We start from the raw sequence: 24,864 nt of genomic DNA, 5'->3' as shown, positions 1-24,864 counted from the left end.
GTTAGGCTAGGGGGAGCAGAAGGGGTGGGGAGCGGAGGTCATCCTGTATCTCCACAGAGCCGGAGGTGAGATTTGCTCTTTGGGGTCTTGCAAGGAGAGCTGAGCTTCCCCACTGTGGCCCCCAGGGCCCTAGGGTGTGATCACACCCTAGAGTTACCTTGGAAACTCTCCAGATGGACCCGGAGCTTTTGATGCCTTGTGGTCACAAGTGTAATATGCTGTGTATTATCCTGGTTTCTCTGTACATAGATAAAATCTTTTTTTACATACTTGTTTTGGTGTTTCTAAGTCTTTTCACATCTGTTTTGTGGCTAAGTTTCCTGTGTCCTGTGTTTCTGCCACTTATCCCACTGCCTGTGCGACCTTGGGGAAGGGACTCAGGCACTCTCTAGCCTCTTGCTGTCCTGTCTAAAAAGTGGGGTCAGTTTTCTAGAAGGGACAGTTTACCTCTCTCCCAGATGGCTGAGGGGATCACACAGGGCAACATACTCAGGATATAACAAGTGTCCACACCTAGTGTACATACGGTACACCAGAGAGTTCCTGTCCTCTCTTTTGTGTATCCCTTTGAACAAGGATGGGTCAGGCCCTAGACAGAGTGACCAGAGTTTGGCTCTGTCCTTATAACATCCTTGTCGTTACTAAGCTTGGTTGTAACCATGTTGTTGGAGAAGAGCAAACCCTGGTCTCCTTGGAAGTAAGTGCCGCTGAAGAGAATTCAGAGCTGCGCAGTAGAAAAGAGAACCATCTTTGCCATCACACCAGGCCGTTCCACTACTCATGAGCTGTGTGATGGTAAGCAGGTCACTCTACCTCTCTGAGCCTGAGTTCCTTCCTGTGTAAAGTAGGGATAATAATGCCTCCCAGGGTAATTGAGTGGAAGGTATTTGGGCCCAGAACATAATACACATTTGATTACTGTTACTTTATACTATGACTCTGGTCCTGGCAGGAGGGAGTGAAGGTTGGGGGTGGAGAGAATAACATCCAGGGCCTCTTGTGAGAGAGAGTAACTGGGGCAATAGTAGTTTTTGTCTATGCCACCCCCAGGAAGCGCCGTGGGAGGTCTTTTGCTCATAGTGACAAAAAATTAACCATTTATTGAGCACTTACTATGTGTCAAACACTACTAAGGATTTTAAATTACCTCATTTAAACCTCATGATAATAATTTATGAGGGTTCTAGCAGCATTATAATTATACGTGTGAAGAAAAGGGAGATTAAGTTCATTTTCATGGTCATATGGTTCTTGTTACCTCCTCTCTCTGCCTCTCTGGAGGAGAGGAGAAGAGACACAAGTGAGGGACCATCTTTCCTATTTCATGTGAGGACTGAGGCCTTCCCACACCAACTGAGGTGGTGAATCAGAGACCCAAATTCGGAGTCAGAAAACCTGGGCTTGGATCTTGCCCTGCTCCAGGTTCTGTAGCTCTAGGATCTCATTCACTGAATCTCCCCCACCTCAGTGACCCATGTATAATATAGGTATAATATAATATACATAATATAATGTGGGTATCATAATGACTATACCTGCTTCCCTGGTATTATCTCAGGGTCAGTGATGTGTGTGTGAAGTGACTCAGGACACACGAAGGCCATTCTCAGGCAGGGACACCTGCTGCGCCCTGTGGCTGAAGCCCAAGCTGGATGCAAACAGCCTGAAGTCAGGAGATTAATGGGAGCACAGAGGCCACGTTCTTCCCACACTCATCCTTTTGCTCAGATGAGGGGTCGATCTTGATGGCCAGACAGAGCCCAGATGTCTGCTCCCACCCCTCTCTCTCTCTTCTCCTCTAGCCTCTGTGTTCTGGCCCTTCCTGCCTGTTCTTGGGGCCGAACCTACTGTGGGATGAGACAAAACTGGGAAGCAAGTGCAATATCTTGTTCATGCATTTGATCTCATTCTGTGCCCCTTCCCCACTGGTAACACATTGGGCCCTCATCTCTCTCTCATCTGCTCTGTGGAGCAGGTCTGAAAACCACACACGCCAAGGCATGTGGGCCTGGCCAGCAGGAGGGGGGTCGAGGCTTTCCAGCATTAGGGCATAGTGCACAGTAATGAACTCATGTGACCTCATTGAGTCCTTACCACAGTCTGCTGAGGTCAGCATTGTATCAGTTGCCTCCCTAAAGATGTGAGAGTGCCGCCCTCCTGGGAACATTAGCCTTTTACAGAATGAAAGCCTGCAGCCAAGGAAGTCAGCCAGTAGAGAGGAAGTAATGGCAGGTGAAATGAGTGTTTATTCCTATTTTTTCATACAAGGGTCTTCTGGGTCCCCTGAAGACCCTTCACTTCGGTATTTGTGTCCTTGTCCTATGGCTGTCCAACCCTGGCTGTGCCTTTCACATTCCCTCCATTCTCCTTCTGTCCCTGCCTTCCATTTCCCAAAGCCAGCCTTCCACCTTCTTTCTACAGTGGCTGGCTTGCTGAGTCTCTCTTTGATCCATCCTGCTGCATCCTGAGCAATACTATAGGTTCCTCAGGTCCTTCGCAGCCTTGGACTTGGGAAGCAGACCTACTGGGCCAGGGGTCCTATTGGAGAGGAAGGTTGGGGTGCAGGTGAAAGGGAAGCCAAGGAGAGAGTAGCTTTTAACCCCTGTGGTAGTAGCTACCTTTGGTAAATCTCTTAGTTTCATTAGATAGAAGTGAGGAGAATGACCATTGGAAAATGTCAAACTCCACTGAAAATACTCCTAATATTTTAAACATAACTAACCACACTTTCTTTTCTGCAAATTTCTTCTAATGCTTAGAATGAAAAAAAAAGAGAAGGTATCCCTCTCTGATTTATAGAATTGGAGAATTTGTGGCCTGGAAATATGTCAACATTTTTCTAGTTCAACTTTTCATCCACTGGTTGAATTCCTTGTGCATTGGTCCTCAAGAGGGGCTCCAGCCTTTTCCTGGTTGCCTCCAGCGACTGGGAATCCATCACCTCATTATACAGCCCACCACATCCTTAAACAGCTCAAGTAGGTGGTCTTCTGTCTTCCTGTGACTTCCATCCACTCATCATTCCTGGAGCAGTTCCTGAGGCTGTCAAGAACATGACAACCCTTCTCACCCTTCCTCAAGCCAAGCACATCATCCCTTCAGCTGACCCTCAGGTGACACAGTGTTTGTTCCCCTGGCACTGCTACTGCTCTGGCCTGCTAAGGTCACTTTCTTTGCCCAACAGTCTGTAGGTCAGTGCATCAGCAAGCACCCTGCACCCTGCCTCATGCTGTGGGTATGCAGAGAAGTTTGAATGGGACTCCAACCCAACATGAGAAAATAATTAGTATATATGAGTATACATATGTGTATCCTACAAAATATTTTACATGGTCATAACTTTGAACATTGAAAGGAAAAAATGATACCTACGAGCTTCTGGTAACTAACTAGGCTCAAAAAAAGAAAAGAAAGGGCAGAGCCTAGCAGCTATTTCTGCACAGAGGCCTCTCATGCAAACTGTACTTCATGGAGAAGCCTCTGCCCTAGACTGCCTACATCTGCCTGCTAAAATGCCATCCTGCACAGTGTTGTTGCCAAACCTTATAGAGGAGTTCCTGGAATCCTATTTCAATCAACAAGACGAGGCTTTCCCCATCCAATCAGAGCTTCTCAGCTCTGACCAATCAGAGCAGCTCTATTCTGACCTCAAGAACAGTGCCTTTAGACCAATCAAATTGTGAGGATTTGGCATCTTCATTTGCATGAGGACAGACCAATCGAGGACCAGGGGTGGGGACTTCTATTCATATAAGCCAGCTCCCCTGTGGGTTTGAGAGTGTACTTTCCACTGAATGGAGACACAAATTCTGGGTTGGAGCAGAGCGGATAGGCGTTGGGCAAGGCAGAATAGACCAGACCAGACCAGACTGTTGAGGAGTAGAGCTGCCTAGTTGAAGAGGGTGCTGGCTCCAGGGAAGCCTCTTGCCACACTATTACTCTTATTGGGCTGTTGCACAGCAATGCTGTTTTACCATTGAGCTGTTTGCACTGAATTAAGTTTCCTTCTTCACAGCACCTGAAATTGGGAATTCCTGTTGGTGGTGAACTGGCACCAATGACCATTGGTTGACATAACCAAGGGCTATATTTTTTGGATTAGGTAATAAATTTTCTAAAACTTGGGAGATGGTGTGAAGGATGGTTGGGATATGAAAGTGGGGGAGGGAGATGAATGGAAACTAGATTCTGAAGTGCCTTCCAGGTGACAGACACTGTTCCAGTTATTTGATTGGAAAATAACTGTATCCTGTTTCCAGTATCCTTTTACTCACCCTGTAAGGCTGCTATTATTCTTACTTTCAGAAAAGAGCACTGAGATGTGGAGAGTAGAGGAAATTGCCCACACTAACCAGTTGGCAGCACTAGACCTGGGATTCACCACCAGACCCTGTGCCCCTTTTGTTGCCATGGTGGGGTGCAAGCTGGGGAGAGGAGTAACCAGTGGGAGATTGTGGGTGAGGGTGCAGACCTTACCAGACTCACTGCTCTTCTCCCCTAACCTGCCCCTATCCTGTGTCTCAGCCAGATGGGATGGGGGAATGATGCAGCTTCTTTCTTTAAAAGGTAGCAAGCACCCCAAGGGGCAGCAGGATGGGCGTGCTGGGGATAGGCAACAGTAGGGTCCTCAGTGCGTGTGGCATCTGGGAGACTGTCCCTGGGAACTCAGAACACTAGCTGATTGTAAAGCAGGGGTGCATCCCTGGCTGCCTTGAACAGGTGTCTCTCTGCTGTGCATAATCCTGCTGTCATCCCCTAGGATCTCCTGTCTCATCCTGCTGAAAAGTTCATTGTCCACAAGAAACCATCACAGGGGATTTGGCCTCTTTTCAGCCACACTCCAGAGATTCTTCATGCCACATTCCAGGACCCATGCATTCTACCACTGCCACACTTCCCTTCTCTCCAGCTGCATGCTCCCCCCCCATAGCATGCCCAGGCCAAGCTTTCCTTGAGCCAGGGAGATGGTTGTTCCTTCTCTGGGGCCTCCTCAGGAAGAATGGCTCCTGGTTAGAGTGATTTTTGTGCTTTTCACATCAATAGTGAGGAAGATGTGGTGAATATTCTCTCCATTTTACATATAGGACAAAGTGGGACTGCCCCTAGAAAACCAGATTATTAGGCCATCAAAGAAAATAGGGACATGAGTTGAACTTTTCTACAGCCTTAGCTACAAGTCCCTGGACTCTGTTCTCCTGGAGGGCAGGGTCTGCATCTGATCCATCTTCTCTGCTGGCATCTTGTTGTCCCAGTGCCTGGCACTCTTGTGGGGCTGAGTGAAAATGAGAGTTGCACTGATACTATATATATGTATATATGTTCCCGTGCTTCAGAGTGCTTTCATGCAGGCTGTTACAGAGACCTGGCCTGTTATATCCATCTGATAGATGAAGATGGAGTTATGAAGAAGTTAGATGGCTTGACAAGGTCCACAGCCAGTGAGGGCTGACCCTGAGCTCAAATCCACATCCTCTGCATTAGGGATTGGCAGGAAGTGCACTGGCAACATCATGGCCATTCTTCATGGAGGTGGATGGAGAGGGATGGGAGGGGCCCAGACAGTAGCAGACCTTTGCAAGTCTGGGTCAGGCCCTGTTGGGGAAGGAAGGAAAGGCCAGTCCCATTCTGTGGTTTGCACAGTTGGGTTGTTTCTGAAACTGCTTGGTGAATAACAATAACAGGCCTTCCCAAGGCTTGCCCCGGACCCCCTTCTCCACAGCCTCCAATTCCTTGAAATGCTTCTTAGGCCCAGTGACTGGAAGATAGAGGGCTGCCACCACCTTTCCAGAGCTCCTGTCTCCGGCAGGCCAGGCCCTTGGGCTCTACCCTGCTACTTTTTCTGAGAGAGAGAGAGAGAGAGGAAGAGAGAGAAAAAGAGAACCAACACATCAGTGCATGCTTTTCTGCCTAGGTGCAGAGAAAATGTCCTGGGGCCTCTCTCTGTGCTATGCCTGCTGCCTCCTCTGTGTTTGGCCATAAGAGGTAGCCTGGTCTCATGGGAAGAAGACTGGACAAAGATGAGAAAATGGGAATTCCGATCCCTACTGTGTCCCTGTGTAACCAGGCAAGGCCTGTCACCTCTCTAACAGAAAGAAAAAAGCAATGTGATCCTCTTCACAGCCCCTTTCTCTTACCTTTTGATCCTCAAGGGTCAAGAGGATTGGTTACTTGAGTGGAGTCTCTGGGCCATCTTTAAGACATTCCTACACTTAATGTCCCTTTACCCAGTACAGGAACTGAGGTGTGGGGGCCTTGGCCCAGTCAGAAAGCCAGCCGTCCCCTCTAGTCAGTGTGTGGAGCCTAGTGTGAGGGAGTTGTGAGTCACACCTCGTGCTCCCTGTGCTGTGGGACCATGGTGCCTGATCATGGGCTGTGAGTGCTTTGGCAAGATGAGCCATGTGAAACGTTTAGCCCATTACCTGGAGCAATAATAAGGATTTAATAAATGTTACTATCAAACTTGCTTTAAGAGCAAATGTCTGTGGGTCTGTGTCCACTAGACTTGAGACACTATATTCCCAGGAGACCCCCACCACACACACCCTCCTGCTGGCCTGCCTCTGTAGAGATGGAGCAGAATTAATGAGATCATTCCAGAACCCCTCCTAGCACCACTGCTTCTAGGCAGCAAATAGCAAGGGAGCGCCTTCAGCTCAGTCCCAGTTTTCCTGTTTTGTTCTTGGCCCACAGGACTGCCTGTAGGAGTGTGTTTCAGAGCCTGTTCTTTTAAAATTGCAATAATACTTTGTCCCGTGCAGCTTCTACCCTCTGAGAAAGGAGTTCAAAGTGTTTTTGCTAGACCCGATTTCTGGACCCTGTGATCTTAAGGTCACCGCTCCCTGCCCCTTCCTTTCCACAGGAAAGGAAGGCTGTGGTGCAGCTGCATGGAGCATTTGTGAGCATCTACCCTGTGTGAGGCTCAGGCCTAAGGGTTTCATGTATTACCTCATTTAATCCTCGCCACAGCCTTGTGAGCAGACCGCCATCGTTATTCTCATTTCTCAGATGAACAAACTGAGGTCAGGAGATCAGGCCATACAGAAAGGTCACACTGTGGGTGAGTGGCTAAGTTAGGGAGAAAACTCACAGCCTGGTGGTCTCTGAGCCCAGGTCTGCTCACTGCAGTGCTGCTCATGCAGCTATGAGAAAGTGGGAACCCTCCAGTCTGCCTCCAAAGACTGCATTCTCTCCCTTCAAGGAGCATCCTCAAGACAGTTGGGGGAAGCCGTGGAAGCTTAGGAACACTCTTTTTATTGAAGATGGGATGGCTTGCAGCAGCTTCCCCAGCCTCTTCAGGTACATTGGCCTCCTCTAATGCCATTTTAATTACACATCTAAAAGCAACCTTTATCTGAAGCCCAAACAGGTTAAGAAACTTGCTCGTTAAAGATGCACCTGCTAATCAGTAGGAGTGGGGCCAGGCCCATGAGCTTCCTCTGATGGCTCCTCAGGCAGCCTTCCTCCTCTCTTCCCTCCAGGCCTTTTAAACCTCGAGAAGCTGCTCCGGCAATTCCTCATCTCCAAGGACACACTGTCAGTGCGGATGCTGGATGACACCAGGGACCCCACCCCACTCCTCAAAGAGATCCGAGATGACAAGACAGCCACCATCATCATCCACGCCAATGCCTCCCTGTCTCACACCATCCTCCTCAAGGTGGGAGCCGGGCTGGGTATAGGCTGGTGGGCCTGAGCATCCTTCTCCCCCTCCCTCCCGCTGCACTGGCACTCTGTCCCCTTCTTGCTGTGGGTGTCTTCCTGGACTGAGGTGCAAGGAGCCCTGGACTGGGCCTCTAAACCCTGCAAGCCTTTGTGTGCTTTAGTTTCAGTGAACAGCTTCCAAAGGCTGAAGGGAGAAAGTAGGATGATGGAGATGTCATAAAAATACTCAACTGCTGTGCAGTAGGGCAGCCACCAGCTGAGACACTGGCCAAACCTAGACCCTGCCAGGAGCTCTGAGATAAAGTCCATGGGTTTCTAGGAGGGTCTAGGGTGGCGGGGGTAGGATACTTGGAGGATAGAGGCTATTTGCCAAGAGATATAGAAGTATTTTCATATTTGGACAACCAAGGGCAGTCATATGTGTGTGTTGCTGAATATTGGTCCTGCATATAATCCTTACATGTGTACCACTATTCACAAAGCACTACTGTGTAATTTCCCGATGTAACCCTGACTGACCACATGAGGTAGGCATAACATATTCACTTGGCAGATGAAGGCACTGAGACTCTGGAAGATGAACAGCATTTTTCCAGGCCTGGGAGGAGCAAAGCTAAGTCGGCACAGTTGTCTTTATCAGCCTATCAGGCAATTTTTGTGCCCACCCCTCCAGAACACAGAAAGGGGTCCCTGCATCAGAACATACACTCGTGGAAATTGGGTCTCTATGAGGTTGGGTCAAGAAGGGCCAGAACATAACAGAGAAAGAAGTCAGACACCTGGGCATCCGTGCTGAACAAACAGTGGGAAACAGCTGGGCAGCCTTGCAATCACCTGGCACCAGCTCCTGGGCTGGTGGCTGGGCTAAGCATGCAACCCCAAATAGAGTGGACAATGCTTCCAAGCTCCTCCATGACTTGCAGCAGCTTCCCCAGCCTCTTCAGGTACATTGGTCTCCTCTAATGCCATTTCAATTACACATCTAAAAGCAACCTGACATCTCTCACTGGGAAAGTGAGGCTCCCCCTAACCCTCTGCCAAGCTATGAGGGTCCCAGCAGACACTCGGAAGACTGTCTCTTCATCTCCCTCCCTCCCTCCTTCCTAACCTCCCCCCACCTAGCTAGTTTATGTCTGAGTTAGTAAGAGGGTTGAATGAGTTCTCTGAGTATTGAGGATTATCCCTTCAGCCCATTGCTATAGTAATTTTTCACAACTCCAAACCCATGTCTGTATGCATATATCCAATTCACACACATACATGCATACCCATATATATTTTTTTCTTCTATTCTTTTTTCTCTTTCTTCTCTTATGTCTGGGGCTAGGATCAACAAAGTCATAAGAATGGAAAGTCCTCTTAGTTTTAAGACACAAGAAATACATTCTGAGGAGTCCTCAGGAAAGGTGGGGAGTAGGGAGTAAGATAGATGTCCCCCCAGTCCCTTTGCAGAGGGCAGGTCAGAATGCACATTTCCCCTGCAGTAGCAGAGCCTGTGTGAACAGGGGTGGTGCTTGCCAAGGACTCTCATGGTTTCCAGCATAAACAGCTGGGCTTCCTCTTTCTCTCTCTTTCTCTCTCTCAAATACTATGTCTAGTTGTTGTTGAAATTTTGGACAGTTCAGAAAAGCACATAGAATAAAATAAAAATTATTCACAATTCCATTATCCAGAGATTACCACTATTAAATTTTGATGTCTATTCTGTCTGCCTTTATAGACACATTTCCCCTAAATTATCACCCTGCACATATTCTTCTGTAACCCCTTTTTGTGCTTAATTATATGCTATGTGTTTTCCCCATGTCATTACATATTTTCTATGAATATTTTAATGGATGCATCATTTTCTGTCATGATGTACCATAATTTATTTAGCTATTCCTTTATTATTGGAGTGATAGGTTATTTTTAATCTTTACTATAACAAACCAAATCTCTACAGTCAATTAATATTTGACAAAGGGGGCAGTAACATAAAATGGAGTAAAGATAGCCTCTTCAACAAATGGTGTTGGGAGAACTGGACAGCTATGCGCAAAAAAATGAAACTCCAGCACCAACTTACACCACACACCAAAACAAATTCAAGGTGGATAAAAGACTTAAATATAAGCCGTGAAACTATTAAAGCCCTAGAGGAGAGCATTGGCAGGAAAATCTCAGATATTCCACGCACCAAGATTTTTACTGATATGTCCCCTAGAGCAAGGGATATAAAGGAAAGAATAAACAAATGGGATCTCATCAAAATTCAAAGCTTCTGCATGGCTGAGGAAAACAGTATCAAGATACAAAGAGAAGCAACAGCTTGGGAAAACATATTTGCCAATGATACCTCAGACAAAGGTTTAATCTCCAAAATATACAAAGAACTCACACAACTCCACTCAAAGAAGACGAGCAACCCAATTAAAAATTGGGCAAAGGACTTGAACAAACACTTCTCCAAGGAGGACATACAGAGGATCCAGAGACACATGAAAAGATGCTTGATATTGCTAGCTATCAGAGAGATGCAAATTAAAACCACAATGAGATACCACTTTACACCAGTCAGAATGGCCATCATAAACAAAGCAACAAACAACAAGTGCTGGAGAGGTTGTGAGCAAAAGGGGACCCTAGTTCACTGTTGGTGGGATTGTTACAACCACTGCTACAACCACTGTGGAAAACAGTATGGAATTTTCTAAGAAAACTAAAAATGGACGTGCCTTTTGACCCAGCAATTCCACTATTAGGAGTGTATCCTAAGAACCCTGAAACACCAATCCAAAAGAACCTATCCACCCCGATGTTCATAGCAGCACAATTTACGATAGCCAAGAGTTGGAAGCAACCTGGATGCCCATCGGTCAATGACTGGATCAAAAAGCTATGGTACCTTTGCACAATGGAATTCTATGCTGCAGAAAGGAAGAAGGCACTCCTACCCTTTGCAACGTCATGGATGGAGCTGGAAAGCATTATGCTGAGTGAAATAAGCCAGGTGGTGAAAGACAAATACCATATGATATCACCATTAAGAGGAATCTAAACAACAAAACAAACAAGCAAGCAAAATATGACCAAAGATACTCAAATTCGTAACAGGCTGACAGGGACCACAGGGGAGAGTGGAGAGAATCACAGGGGAAAAGGGGAAGGACTCACATGAACAAGTGAAGTACAAAGGACACATGGACAATAACTAAGGTGGGGGCTGGAAATGGGAGGGAGGTGGGGAGCACTGGGGGGGCAAGGCTGGGAATATAAGATAGAAAACTCTACTTAAACAAGAATTAAATAAAAAATAAGTTTATTGTGAAAAAAACAAATGATGATAGGATGCACCTTTCTTTATACATAAATGTTGATGTACATTCATGAGTATTTCCTAGCATACATTTCTAGAAGTAGAATTACTGAGTGAAAGTTGAGCATGTTTGAAGGATTTTGATATGACTTGACAGATTGCCCTCTCAAAAGTGCATAAAAATTTACGCTCCTACCTGCATTGTATGGGTGTCCTGTAGGATCCTTTGCAATACCTGGTATTTTCATTACAGATACTTTTTAATTTTCTAATGGCTGTACTTTTGAAGGAAACTGAGCCTGTAATGACTGCTATTAGCAAGTGTTTCTGCTGGGTGGCCAGGGGAAGATTTACCTCAGCCCGTGTGACCTTGGAACCAAACTGATAAATAATGACCAGAAAGGTATCAAAAAACTCTCTTTTGTTCCCATTTGACTTCCTATTGGCCCCAGGCAGGTGGGCCCTACATCAGGCCTGGACTCAGTCCTCCTGCTTCCCTGGGGCTCCATGCTGCACCTTTGTGAGGACTACAGCCCACACTCGTGGACCTCAGGGAGGCAGGACTCAGTGTGGGCAGGAGGGTGAGCAGAGAGCACATGGGGCTTCCAGAAGCTCGGCGTGCCCATGTGAGCCTGGCCAGGAGCTTGGCTGCACTCTGCTGTCTCTTGATTTCAGCAGGGTTTGCAGAGCAAATCCCTACTTTTATCACGTGGCTTTTCTGGCAATGAAGTTTATGTTTATCCAGAATTCAAGTCTTAAAAAACCAAGAATCTCTTGTATTTTATCTTTAGTACAGCAGATTTCACAAAATAAGCATTAGCCATCTAATGTCCTCTCCCAGCCTCCTGCATCTGGCCCATCCCTATAACCAGGGACAGGAATAGAATTTTACAAGGACAGTGTGAGTGTGGGGGAGATGGGATGGTTGGGCTTCGTGCCATATTATCCTTTCAGGAGAGGAGAAAGAAATGCAGCTTTGCTTTGCCAGAGGAAAAAGGAGCCTCACACAGAGGCATCAAGCTCCACTGCGACCCTCACATAATCTTGCCACAGTCCCTAAGGCCCTCTGCACTTCAGTTTCCCATTTGAGTGTGATGATATAATTACCTCAGGCTGTTCTTGAAGGAGACTGAGAGGGCTCCTGTTAGGATGCTCACAAAGTTATCAGAGAAATAGAAAATAGGAAACTGTTAGCATCCCCAGTCTTGTTTCTCTCCCTGCAGCTCACTGGTCAGGACAAAGTGGTTTTGCAGTGACCTGGCACTGTAGGATACAGTATGAACCTACCTGTCTGTCAGGAGGGATGAGGGCCCCAGGGAGAACTGGGCTCATTATTTGCCTCATCTGCCTGCTGGTTTCTATAGCTTGTGTCCCACTCAAAGCTGGGCACACTGATGGGGAGGTTGGTTAGGAGCATTTATTATGGTGGCAAAGATAGGATAAAGGATATGTGTTCTGAAGCAGCAGCTCTTAACTGTGGGGTGATGACACACTGGTGTGCTGTGACCAAGGGTGAAGCAGGTCACATCCAGCTTGTTTCTTGCTAATAATAAAGAACCAAATTCTGCAAAGAATTCACTTGTTTCCCACACAACTGCAGATGTATACTTCTTGCTTTCTCACCTTCTGAGGGGCGGAGTTAATTTGCGAATTGTCTACAACTCACAGACTCTTGTCTATAACTTGGCTCCTAAGAGAGTTGTGTCAGTATTTCCATTAATATCACAGTCCTCCTGGGAGGTATAGGCTGTTGGCTTCAATATCAGCTTTTCCATTTATGAGACATGTGATCTGGGACAGGCTATAGAATCTTTTGGTGTTTCAGTTTTTTCAGCTGTCAAATGGGGGTAGAGGTAGTACCCACCTTGTCAAGTTAATTCAAGTGAAATGCTTTCTAGGGCTCCCCACACACCAAACAGTGGGTATTAGCCATGGTATTGTTAATGGTTGTGGAGATAATTGAGGTAGTGTGGTTTGTTATTTGTTTTGTTTCCCTTAAAGTCATTTAGGTTTCCATGATACCTGGTTGTATCTGTGGGAATGTTTTGTGCATGAGAATACCAACTGTGTATGTTACTGCTAAGACAGGGAGCAAGGTGGGGGTGGAGATACCCTGTTCTAGAGACTGTGTCTTTGTGCACCATCCTCCAAATTCAAGGGCAAAATAAGAACAAACCAAGGTGTTCTCTTCAGCCTAAAGCCAAGGGGTAGTGAGCTAAGGTATGGTGAGCCCTCACAGCTCACTCACTTTCCACAGGTATTTGCTTTCCTTGCTAATCTCCTTCTTTTCCCTTTGCAGGCAGCTGAGCTAGGGATGGTGTCAGCCTATTACACGTACATCTTCACTAACCTGGTAAGATGTTGCACAGCTCACTTCCTTGGCATGGAGAGTGTGTCCTTAATTAGGGTCAATGGGGTGTCACAGAAAGGAGCCAAGAAGATGGGATAGGGAAAATAATGAGCCACTAGACTTCTCTTCCCAACAATTCTTAGCCTTGGGAGAATGAGAATTTGTGGAGTCTAATCCTTCATTCAAATGGTGCCAGCCCGCCAGCACTGTTTTCTCTGTTGGTGCAGCTCCTAGGGCGCAGCCTCTGCTCTATCAGATCCATGTGCTGACTCAAGCAGGGCAGCTGGGGCGCAAACAGTGTGCAGGCCCTGTTCTGTTAGAGTGGGGTGCACCTCAGAGGCAGTGTCTGCTAAATCCCCTTATTTTGCAGATGAGAAAAGAGGCCTGTAGAAATGTTACTGTGTCAAGTTGGAATACTAGCTTTGCCACGTCACCTATCAACAAGTACTGAACCTTGGTTTCCCTGTCTGTAGAATAGGGATAAGAGTAGCTGCATCATGCAGGTCCTGCAACTTTGAAATGATGCAATTTATTTTATGTGGAAACGTTTTGACATTGTAAATCAGTAGGAAATGTGAAAGGTTGTTAGAGACACACTCAATTAGAGAGTAGAAAGGACCTTAGAGAATGAGTTTTTAGAAACATTTTATAACTTTGTATTTTGAAATAAAGTAAAAGATCCACAGGAAGTCATAAAGAAAATAGAGAGGTACCCTTCACCCAGTCTGCCCCAGGGGTTACATCTTACATAATTACAATAATATCAAAACCAGGATATCAAAATAGCGCATCTCTCAAAATGTGTACATTTCTCTAACTCCCACTGCATTCCAAACACAAAACCATTTCATTGCCACAAAGATTCCCTCATGCTGCTATTTTGTACTCTAACCCACCACCTTAATTCCCACCATTTCTAACTTCCAGCAACTGCTAATTGGTTCTCTATTTCTATAATTTTTAATTTCAAGGGTGTTGTATTAATGCAATCATATGGTTAACCTCTTGGGATTAACTTTTTTTCACTCCTGATGTAAGGCCCTTGAGATTCATCCAGTTGTCACATGAATGAATAGTTTTTCCTTATTAATGCTGAGGTGTGCTTTTTGATGTGGATGTACCACAGTTTGCTTAACTATCCATCTATTTGAGAGTCATTTTGGTTGTTTCCAGTTTCTGGCTATGACAAATAGAACTATAAACAGTCAGTCAGAGAAGTTTATTTTATTTTATAAATGCATGCGCTATTGAAATATCTTAAGTGGCTGCTTTATTCAGACATGCTTTTGATGTAACAGGCACTGGCTCAGGTACTAGGGACTAAAATGGGAATAAGAAACTAAGTTTGCCTTGGAAAAACTCCAAGTACCTATTGTGCAAAGTAGTAAATCCCAGTAGATGTGTATACGAGATTCCCTACACCCTAAAGAAGGGGCCACTTGCTCAACTTGAAGCAGGAAAGAAATGCTTCCCAGAAGGAAGAGGAGGAAGAGAAGGAGGAGGAGAAGGTGGAGAAAGAGAAGAAAAAGATGATGAGGACTTGAAACCACACCCTGAAATATAGGTAGGACTTTTCTAGATAAACAAAGAAAGGAAAAACATGCTTGGATGAGGTGATCTGAAAGTACATGGCATGTCCAAAAAACAGTGAGTCACTTCAAACTGCTCTAGGAATGGTTCTGACAATTAATTATTATTACTGAATTTATCCATGAAGACAACATATTTAGAAGATTTAAGGAAGATATAAGTATGTTAGTGAGCAGAATCCATCCCCACAGATTTGACTCTTAAATCTTACCAACAAAAATATTACCTAAAAGTTAAGATTTTCTTGGTCAATGTAGCTGATAGGATAACCTAGGAGATTTTTCAATGTTCCTCCCTGGATGCAGGGACCAGATCTCCTGAAATGCCCTCTGAGGTTAAGGAGATGCTGCTGGGAAGAGACCCCCTGGGACTCTGTGACCCTTGTTCCAGCTGTAGGTTTCTGTGAACAGCCCCTTCTTGGGGCTGCTATGCACTTGTTAGCGCTGAAGCATCCCACAGGCCTTTGCTGTCAGAGTGGAAAGCCCCTTGAAGAGTCAAGGGGGTTTCTTTGCTGGTATACCCCTTTTAAAAAATACTTACTGATTATGCTGTTACAGTTGTCTCATTTCCCCCCTTCACTCCCCTCCACCCTGCACATCCCCTCCCACCCACATTCCCGCCTTTAGTTCATGTCCATGTGTCACACTTATAAGTTCTTTAGCTTCTACATTTCCTACACTACTCTTGCCCTCCTCCTGTCTACTTTCTACTCACCATTTATGCTACTTATTCTCTGTACCTTTTCCCCCTCTCTGCTCCTGCCACTCCCCTGTTGCTAACCCTCCATGTGATCTCCTTTTCTGTGGTTCTGTTCCTGTCCCAGTTGTTTGCTTAACTTGTTTTTGTTTTAGGTGTGGTTGTTAATAATTGTGAGTTTGCTGTCATTTTATTGTACATGTTTTTTATCTTTTTTTTTCTTAGATAAGTTCCCTTAACATTTCATATAATAAAGGCTTGGCAACTATAAATTCCTTTATCTTTACCTTATCTGAGAAGCACTTTATCTGCCCTTCCATTCCAAATGAAAGCTTTGCTGGATAGAGCAACCTTGGATGTAGGTCCGTGCCTTTCATGACTTGGAATACTTCTTTCCAGCCCCTTCTTGCCTGTAAGGTCTCTTTTGAGAAATCAGCTGACAGTCTGATAGGAACTCCTTTGTAGGTAACTGTTTCTTTATCACTTGCTGTTTCTAGGATTCTCTCCTTCATTTTAATCTTGGCTAATGTAATTATGATGTGACTTGATGTGTTCCTCCTTGGGTCCAACTTCTTTGGGACTCTCTGAGCTTCCTGGACTTCCCGGAAGTCTATTTCCTTTGCCAGATTGGGGAAGTTCTCTTTTATTATTTGTTCAAATAAGTTTTCCACTTGTCGCTCTTCCTCTTCCCCTTCTGGTACCCCTATAATTCGGATGTTGGAACTTTTAAAGATGTCCTGGAGGTTCCTAAGCCTCTCCTCATTTTTTTGAATTCTTGTTTCTTCATTCTTTTCTGTTTGTTTCTTTCTTCCTTCTGGTCCACTCCATTGATTTGAGTTCCAGTTTCCTTCCTATCACTGTTGGTTCACTGTACATTTTGCCTCATTTCACTTAGCATGGCCTTCATTTTTTCATCTAATTTGTGACCAGATCCAACCAATTCTGTGAGCATCCTAATCACCAGTGTTTTGAACTGTGCATCTGATAGGTTGGCTATCTCTTCATCACTTAGTTGTATTTTTTGTGGAGCTTTGATGTGTTCTTTTGTTTGAGCCATTTTTTTTTCTTGATGTGCTTGTTAGTGGTGAGGGGCAGAGCCTTAAGTGTCCACCAAGGCGGGGCAACCCAGTTGATGGGTTGTGATCCTGTATGTGGGGGCGGGGTCTGAGAGGGAACAATGGCGCTTGCTCTACTCTCTACCGGATTTCAGTCATTTCCATCACTTCCCACAAGCAAAGTGGGGCCTTCTGGTGCTGATTCTCATGTGGGTGGGTTTGTGTACGTTCTAGGCCCCTGTGGGGTCTCTCCAGTGAACTCTCCTGTGAGGAGGGGAGTTTCTCCCAGCACCTCAACCCCCATAGGTGTTTTCAGTCAGTGTTTTGAGGCTTTATTTCCCTGCGCTGAGACCTTGGGTTGCTTGGTCTGTCTGTCTCCCCAGTTTCACCTGGTTTATCTGCAAGTGAATGTGGGACTGCCCAGTCTGCCAGTTGCCTTGTGTGCTGCGGCCCTCCACAATTTGCTGCCTCACTGGGTATGTCCGCTGCCACCTTGTGCGCCTGGGGTCTGCCAGCCACCACTTTGCTGGGAGCCCTCTCTGCCCAGCCGCCCGACTCCACCCCTCCTACTGGTCTGGATGAATGTGTCTTCTTTAACTCCTTGGTTGTCAGACTTCTGTGCAGTTCAATTTTCTTTCAGTACTGGTTGATTTTTGTTTCAAATTGTTTTTGTCCTTATTTTGTTTGTGGGAGGAGGCACAGTGTGTCTACCCATGCCTCCATCTTGGCCGGAAGTCCTGGGATTACCTCTTCAGCATGCTTGCTAGAAACTCATTGGCCTTTACCTCATTCTTTGTCACTAAAAAACTGCCTACTATATTGTTGGAATTTTTTTCATTGAGGTTTAGCCACATAGAGAAGACCACACAAGTCATATGCACACAGTTTAATGAGCATCTTCCAAGTGAGCAGCACACAGATCCAGCACCCCAGAAGTCCTTTGTGTGTCCCACCAGTCACCACCCCTCAAAATGTAAAACACAAGGCACTTCTTTGCATACATTTGTGTATTTCTATCTAGCACTGCTGCTGTAAATCAGATCATTATCACATGAAAGGGAGAAAATATTAGACTATTCACAGAGCAATACAAAAGCATTTATTTAAAGTAAGGAGGCTTAGGGGGAGCCTTGGCAGGTTGGCAGATGAGTAAAGAGATAGTAAAGGATGGTTGTGTTTTATTTTGGGATCCTGGGAAGGAGAGAGGAGAGGGGAAGTGCGGCTAGGGGCTGCTGCCTTGTCCAGTCTGCCAAGTGTGCTCCCACACAACATAGCCCCAGCAGCAGAAGAGCAAGAAGCTGGGAAGCAGGGATTCTTGGGGGTAGTTAGCAGATGGAAGGAGGTCAGTCATTTGAAATATGAGTTCCCAGCACAGTAACTAGAAAAAGGTGCAGTTGCTTGGCTTCAAGATTTTCAAGAAGACAGCATCATCCACACTGTTCACTGCCACTCCCTCTTCTCAGAAATGATAATGCTGATTGTGATAATTTTTCTGGTGGAAAAAAACTTGTGAAGTCAGGAGACCTGGGTCAAGCCCCTGTCCTGCCTCACCCTCCCTGTGTGACTCTGCGGGAGGCATGTTGACTATCTGAACTCCACTTCTCTCATTTGAAAAGGGAACAGTAATAAAATGTTATGGGGTTTCTGTGAATATAAATAAGAACGCATTATAAATTGCAAAGTACTATATGTTTCTAAGGCATTGTCTTTTTTTACACAACACTAGAGTATCTTCAGTTTTCTAAGAGCTTTTCTTGTTTCTGGGTGGCATAGACTGGATGAACTCTGGGAGTTCTCCTCAGGTGGCGAGTTCTTCGCACCTGGAAGTATCAAGAGTCACAATGCCTGTAAGTTTGCAAGGGGAAATTAGAAAAGTAGTTGCAGGAATGACGACTGCTGACTAATAGTCAAGAAAACAGAAGCAGTGCCATTGCAAAAATCAGCTCATCAGAGAGGAGTCCTGGAGCCTGTCAGTGCTTTGGGTTTCTGGAAAGGACAACCCTTTATGAGGAGGGAAACTATTTTGAAGTCCATTCTTTCTGCTCAGTTGCAGATGGAGTCTTGGGCCAGAGAGGGACAGGCTCCAAAAGGAGGGTAATGGATTATCATTGGCCCCTTCCCCCTCCAAATACAGATGTTACCTGGACTTTATTTCTTATTTATTCCTTGCAGGAATTTTTCAGGGACCCCCATTATGTCCCATCTACCTAAGTTCTTCCCCAAGATGCAGCAGGTACACATATTAGCTTTCTCGGAGCCACCATAGTGAGCCAAAAAGTCACAGGCCTTGGCATTCAGTAGATACAACTTCGCATTCCAGTTTGACTGGCTCCCAGCTGTAGGACCCTGTGCGAGTTACTTAACCTCTCTGAGCCTCAGCCATCTCATCCAGAAGCAGCCACTAATAATAGTACCTGCCTCATGAGATATGCTCCATATAGCAGCTGGCTTACACTATGAGTGTTATATTCTTAAGTAACACTTCATAATACCTTTAAAAGGTATTCTTAGAATAATCCCTTTCCTTTACTTAACTACTGTTGTGAACCAGCTCCTGTGTATCTCTTGGAGCAGGTATGATTAGTATCTGTTTATAGATGAAGTCACTGAGGCTCTAAAATGGGGATAAAACAGTGCCCTCTGCCAGAACTGTTGTGATGTTTAAATGAGAAAATAACTGAGGAACACTCATTGCAGAGCCTTACCAGTAGAAGGCGTTCAGAAATACCAGCTATTATTATTACTTGGTTGCTCGGCCACAGTACTACTTCTTTCTTTTGGCTATTGTGAACCGTGCTTCAGTGAACACAAGTGCACAAACACCTGGCTAAGCCCCTGCTTTCAATCCTTTTGTACATATACTGAGAAGTGGAATTGCTGGGTCAACTCTACTTCTAGGATGATTCTACGTTTAATGCTTGAGGAATGGCCACAGTGGTTTCCCTCTGTACCATTTTATTCTCACCAGTAACTTATGAGGCTTTGAGTTCTTCCACATCCTTGCCAATACTTGTTATTTTTTGTTTTTGTGATAATAGTGATCTTAATGGTTATGAAGGGATCAGTTGCATTTCTTATTTCTATTTGGACTTTGCAAATTGAAAAAAGCCAAGTGGCTAAAGTTAAGAGTCCTGGCTAAGAGACTTTATACTGAGAGAAAAAAGGTGGTGTGTAAAAACCCAGTCCTTCAGTCAGTCAGGCTTGGTGAGAACCCTAGTGCAGGAGCTTGCTAGCTGTATGTGCCTGAAGCTACCGAGGGTCTCAGTTTCCTCATCCATAAAACGTGAATAATAATATCCCTCTTTAAAATGTTGGCAAAATTAAAAATAGGTATCGATAGCACTTTGTATCTGGTAAGTAGTGTCAACTATTATAACAGATAAACCTCCAAATCTCATGGCTTTCACAGAATAGAGTATATTTCTGACTTAATTGAACTTGCAAAAGAGAATGATCAGTGGGCAGCCTTCAGTAAGGTCATTCAGGGGCCCAGGCTTCTTCCAACTTACAAACAAGTCCTCTGAGAAGCCAGGAATGGGGAACAGCACAGAGGCTCAGACACAGGAGGGTTTTATGGGCTAGGCTTGTTAGCGGCACATAGTATTTCTCCTCCCAGTTCCACTGGCTAGAACTCAGACATATGCCTGCCACTCCCTGTAAGGGAGATTCGGAAATGTCATCAACTGTCTTCCTGGGGAGGAGAGGAAGTGGATGTGGTGATCGCTAGTAATATCTGCCGCATCGTTAAATATTCATCATTGTCATGCATCTCTTTCACATATGCTAAAAAGCAATTAATGTCCTAAGCCCTGGCGTGTCTCTTTAGAAGATAACTAATCCTGCATGTGGAGATTAGTGGTTCCTTATAAAGGCATCAGCCCCCTTATGACTAAAGGGGTCTGCTCCTGAGGGCTTTGTCCAAGTGGGCTGCCAGCCTGGCATTTCCAGGTAGGGGAGTGCAGAATAGTTATGAATTTCCTACACGGATTCTGCTCTTTCACCTGGAAGGAGTCTCTGTCCTCCGGTCAGCCTCCAGGTTGGTTGTTCTTCATCTTCTTTGAGCAGAATGAATATAAGCAGCCAATTTTTGTCCTTTGGTGCATGTTATTGTGAAGCCGATGGAGTCAATGTTTATTTTTCTAAAGATTTATCAAAGAGATTAGCTATAAGTAATTGAACTTGCTAAAACTGTTACAGGAAGGGGCCTGGGAGCAGAGGGGGAGGGGTTCTTGAGGAGGTGAGTATGCTCACCACCCCACTCTCCCACTCTTTCCTTTGACAGCCCTGCTCATCTTTCAGGTCTCACTCTAATGTCACTTCAGGGAAGTGTCCCTTGACACCCCACGGAGCTGAGTGCATACTTATACTCTCTCACAGAGCCCTGTGTTCTGTTTTGTGCATTCATTTCAAGTGCGAATTCCTTCTTTATCCAACTGTCTGCCAGACTTTGAGCTTCATAAAGGCACTTCTGTCTTGTTTGTCACTGTCATCCCAGTGGCCTATTGGCACATAGCAAGTGTTCAATAAGTATATGTTGAGTGACTGAATGGAGCAGTTCCCAACATTATAGGAGGCTGGCCAGGTGAGAGAACTCACCTCTTTGCACCCAACAGGAATTCAGCTCATCCCACTAAGTACTTGAGCACAATGTCTGCATGCATGCAGCTCAGCCAGGAGGACCACCCAGGAACTCCTCAGTCTGGAACACCCTTCTTCCACTCTGGGCTGGACAGATTTAGAATTAAGGGCATCAGGACCATGAAGGTAGTTTAGTTCAGCATTCAGGAGACAGGGTTTCAGAGGGTTCTGATGAGTAAGAGCAATGTCATTACCTGAGCCCCCCAGGGTTGGCACCAAGAATGACCACTGAGGCTGGAAGGGGCAGTGGAATCCAAGGACAATCTCACTAATTGTGCTGAGAGGCCTGTCCACCACCTGGGGCTGCTTACTCCACTGGTCACAAAGTGCTCAGGTTGGCCTGGGTCAATTGGCCTCTTCAGGCCAGTAGCTGGCACCTAACTCATAAAGCCAGAACCCAAAGGTCTTTGAAATAAACCCTCTCCCTCAGGTTGTAAAGGTCATTATTAACTAATCTCCTCATGTCCACTGCCCTCGTGCCTTGGCACACGAGGCTGGGTGAGCCTCCTGACTGTGTTGACATGGAGGATAGAAATGTAGTTTAATGGAGGCAGCCAGTGCTGCAGGTTAGAGAAGACTTGTGTTTGAATCTGGGCCCCACTATATATTAAATGTATATGTGGGATATCACTTAGCCTATCAGAGTCTCAGTTTTCCCTTTGGTAAAGGGGGAACAATAATTCTTACAATGTCATTTTGTGAAGAACATGGAAAGTTTCTAAACCTTAGTGGGCTGCTAGTAAACATTATTTCTCTTCCATCTCTTCTTGCCCACTTCCATGTTGAATATATCCCTCCTTAGACCTCAGTTTTCTCATTTAATGCCTGCCTCTAGCTTTCTAAAACTCTGAAGCTATCAGGAACATATCAGAATTGGCTTCTCACCTCATTGTAACAACAGTTCCCAGGGTGCTTGAGCCTCTTCCATATCTTGTAGTCTTTTACTAGAAGCACACCACACACATAGCCATCCCTACACATGCATACATCTTTACACACACATACCATGACACTCATAGAGCTAGCCAACAGCCAAAATCCACCAGTTGGATGATTTGCGAGTGCCGAAGTAATCGATTCTAAAGTGTAGTGTATTGTAGAGTTATTAAGACTATTCATGTATTTCACCTGTATTAAGCCTTTTAGGAGAACCACCCAGCATAATGCAGTATACTTTGGTGGATAAATAAATATGGTTTTAGTGAAGCCAGGAGAGAGCAATAGAGTGAACACTCCCTATGTGTCTGTCTGATCTTATAAGGTACCACCCTCATGAAATGTAAGCCTGGAAAGGTGGCAGATCTGGCAATGACTTGTCTTCTGGGCATACATGGGTACATTTTGAAGAGAAGCTTACTCCAAAATTGTGCTCTCTGGCAGCTGAACCTCTTGTATCTGTTCTCTGAACATGGCCATTGTTAGAGGGGCATATTCAGAAGGAGTAATGGCAGGGAGAATTGGAAGGATATTCAGAAGGCATTGACCAAAGAATTAGTCTTTGTATTTGCAGTTCGCTGGCAGTGGGAAGCTCCTTTCCCAATTTACAGGATTGTACAATGATCAGTCAGACACGATTAATTGACTTACCTGTGGAAAATGCTAAAATAAAAATCTAAAACAAAAACAAAAACAAACTAAGCAAACAACTAGAACAGGAACAGAATCACAGACATGGAGATCACATAGAGGGTTATCAGCGGGGAGGGAGAGGGTGAAGAGAGAGAATAAGGAAAAAAGTACAGGTAATAAGAAGCATAAATGGTAGGTACAAAATAGACAGGGGGAGGTTAAGAATAGTACAGGAAATGGAGAAGTCAAAGAAGTTATATGTATGATCCATGGACATGAACTAAGTGTGGTGATGTGGGTGGGAGAGGGGCACAGGGAAGATGGGAATAAAAAGGGGGAAATGGGACAACTGCAACAGCATAATCAATAAAATATATTTAAAGAAAAAACACAAAATCAACCACACTTCTTCAGCTAACATTTATTAAATGCCTACTGTGTGCTAGGGAATACCTGCAGCATTATTATGTGGCTTAAAGAGCTCTCAGTCTGTAAATGGGAGGTGCAGAGCCCAGAGGAGGTAACATTTAGTGCTTTGGGGGGAACTTAGTGAAAGGTCTGTGGGTATGACTTCCAAATGAGAATGGGTGAATGACACATAGGCAAACCTGAGTGATTGCGGACCTGAGAAAGAGCACAGTACCTGCTGTGGCTGGAGCAGGGAGTGTGATGAAAAGAGAGGAGCCAGACCATCAAAAGAAGGTTCTGGGTTGATAAAACCCACTTTCCCGCAAAGTTGCTGGACATCTTCAGCACTGGAATTGACATTGTCAGGCCCAAGGTCTAGTGTTGGCTGTCCTAGTAACTGACCATGTGTAACATTGGACAAGTTCTTCCTCCTCTGAGGAAAAACTAGAGGCTCTCTGTAGACCTTTTAACTCTGAAATTCAGTTTGCTTCATGGATTGGATGACTAATAAATGAATCCAATTTGTGCCAAGATGGCAATGGCTGAAGATAGCATTGAATTTTGAGGAATCTTTTAGAGCATTTAACTAAATGTTGACATTCTACAGTTGAGGACAAATAACTGAAGCAGGAAAGTAACTTGCCTAAACTACCACAGTGAGTCAGGAGTGGAGGGAGGAAGGGTCCTGGCCCATGGACCACACTGGGAAAGCATCAGCTGAGAACTTCTATGCTGCCCATCCAGGATTCAACAATGAACGAAGTCTGTCCTTTGAGGAGGTCAGATTAGAGGGGAAGACGAGTGGGAACATCAAAGAAGTTGCCTTCAGCCTAGTCTGCTGGGCTCATAGAAAGCTTCCTGATGGAGGTCCACCCAGTGGACCTTAGAGGGTCAGCTGGAGACAGTGGAGAAGGGAGTGGGCAGTATATTTTAAATGGAGGATATGCATAGTTTGATGCCTTAGACCACCTTTGCCTTCTAACCAAAGGCTTAACCAAAGAAGCTGGTAATGTGGGATATTCTGTAGTTGGTGAGGAAGGTATTTTAGGTGGGGAGAACCTTTCAGAGCCTTCACATGACTCCATACAGGCAGCCAACTGCCAATTTCCCTGTTCTGTATAAGGCAGGTAAAGATGGAGGATGTGAGTCCCAAGTGGGCCTAAGTCTATACCCTGACATGGTGATAGCTTATCAAAAATGCCCAGGACACTTCAGACTCACCTGGATAGCTGTCAACAGTTATCCCCTTCAAGTGATGGGCACCACTGGCCTAAGAGGGAATCTGAGCTGGGGCTGCCCTAGGGGAGAGCAGGGGGATTTGGCCAGGGCTGTTTATGGGGTGGCTCTGATGTGCTCATGCTGCCAGCTATGAACCATGGAATTTGACATGCAAACTCCATTCTGCCAGCCCAGGACTCTGGCCTGCTTAGTGTGCAGCAGGCTCAGCCTGGAGTGGTGAACTGGCCCCTCCTTTGCTAAAGTCTTGTTGGTAGGGCCTTCCAACCCTGGGACCTGAGGAAGAAGCAGCTCCTTGCTGGAGAAGGAGTGTTGCAAGGGGCTGCTTTGGGGGCAGAGGACATCATAGGCATAGGTGTAGA

At 45.4% G+C, this 24,864-nt stretch overlaps 1 protein-coding gene across 1 annotated transcript in view; it reads left to right on the top strand.

Annotated features, from left to right (window-relative positions):
• Positions 1 to 24,864, top strand: part of GRIK4 (glutamate ionotropic receptor kainate type subunit 4) — a 315,020-nt gene that overhangs the window by 175,091 nt on the left and 115,065 nt on the right. The window contains exons 6-7 of the mRNA XM_037029059.1: positions 7,479 to 7,657; positions 13,260 to 13,313. Of these exons, the coding sequence (XP_036884954.1) occupies positions 7,479 to 7,657; positions 13,260 to 13,313 (233 nt within the window). The remainder of the gene's footprint in view (positions 1 to 7,478; positions 7,658 to 13,259; positions 13,314 to 24,864) is intronic.

The sequence above is a fragment of the Sturnira hondurensis genome, unplaced genomic scaffold (assembly GCF_014824575.4).
Source record: "Sturnira hondurensis isolate 20B ecotype Veracruz unplaced genomic scaffold, ASM1482457v3 Scaffold0020184, whole genome shotgun sequence".
NCBI lineage: Eukaryota > Metazoa > Chordata > Mammalia > Chiroptera > Phyllostomidae > Sturnira > Sturnira hondurensis.
Note: the sequence above shows the minus strand (reverse complement) of the source record. Positions and strands in the feature narration are given on the sequence as shown.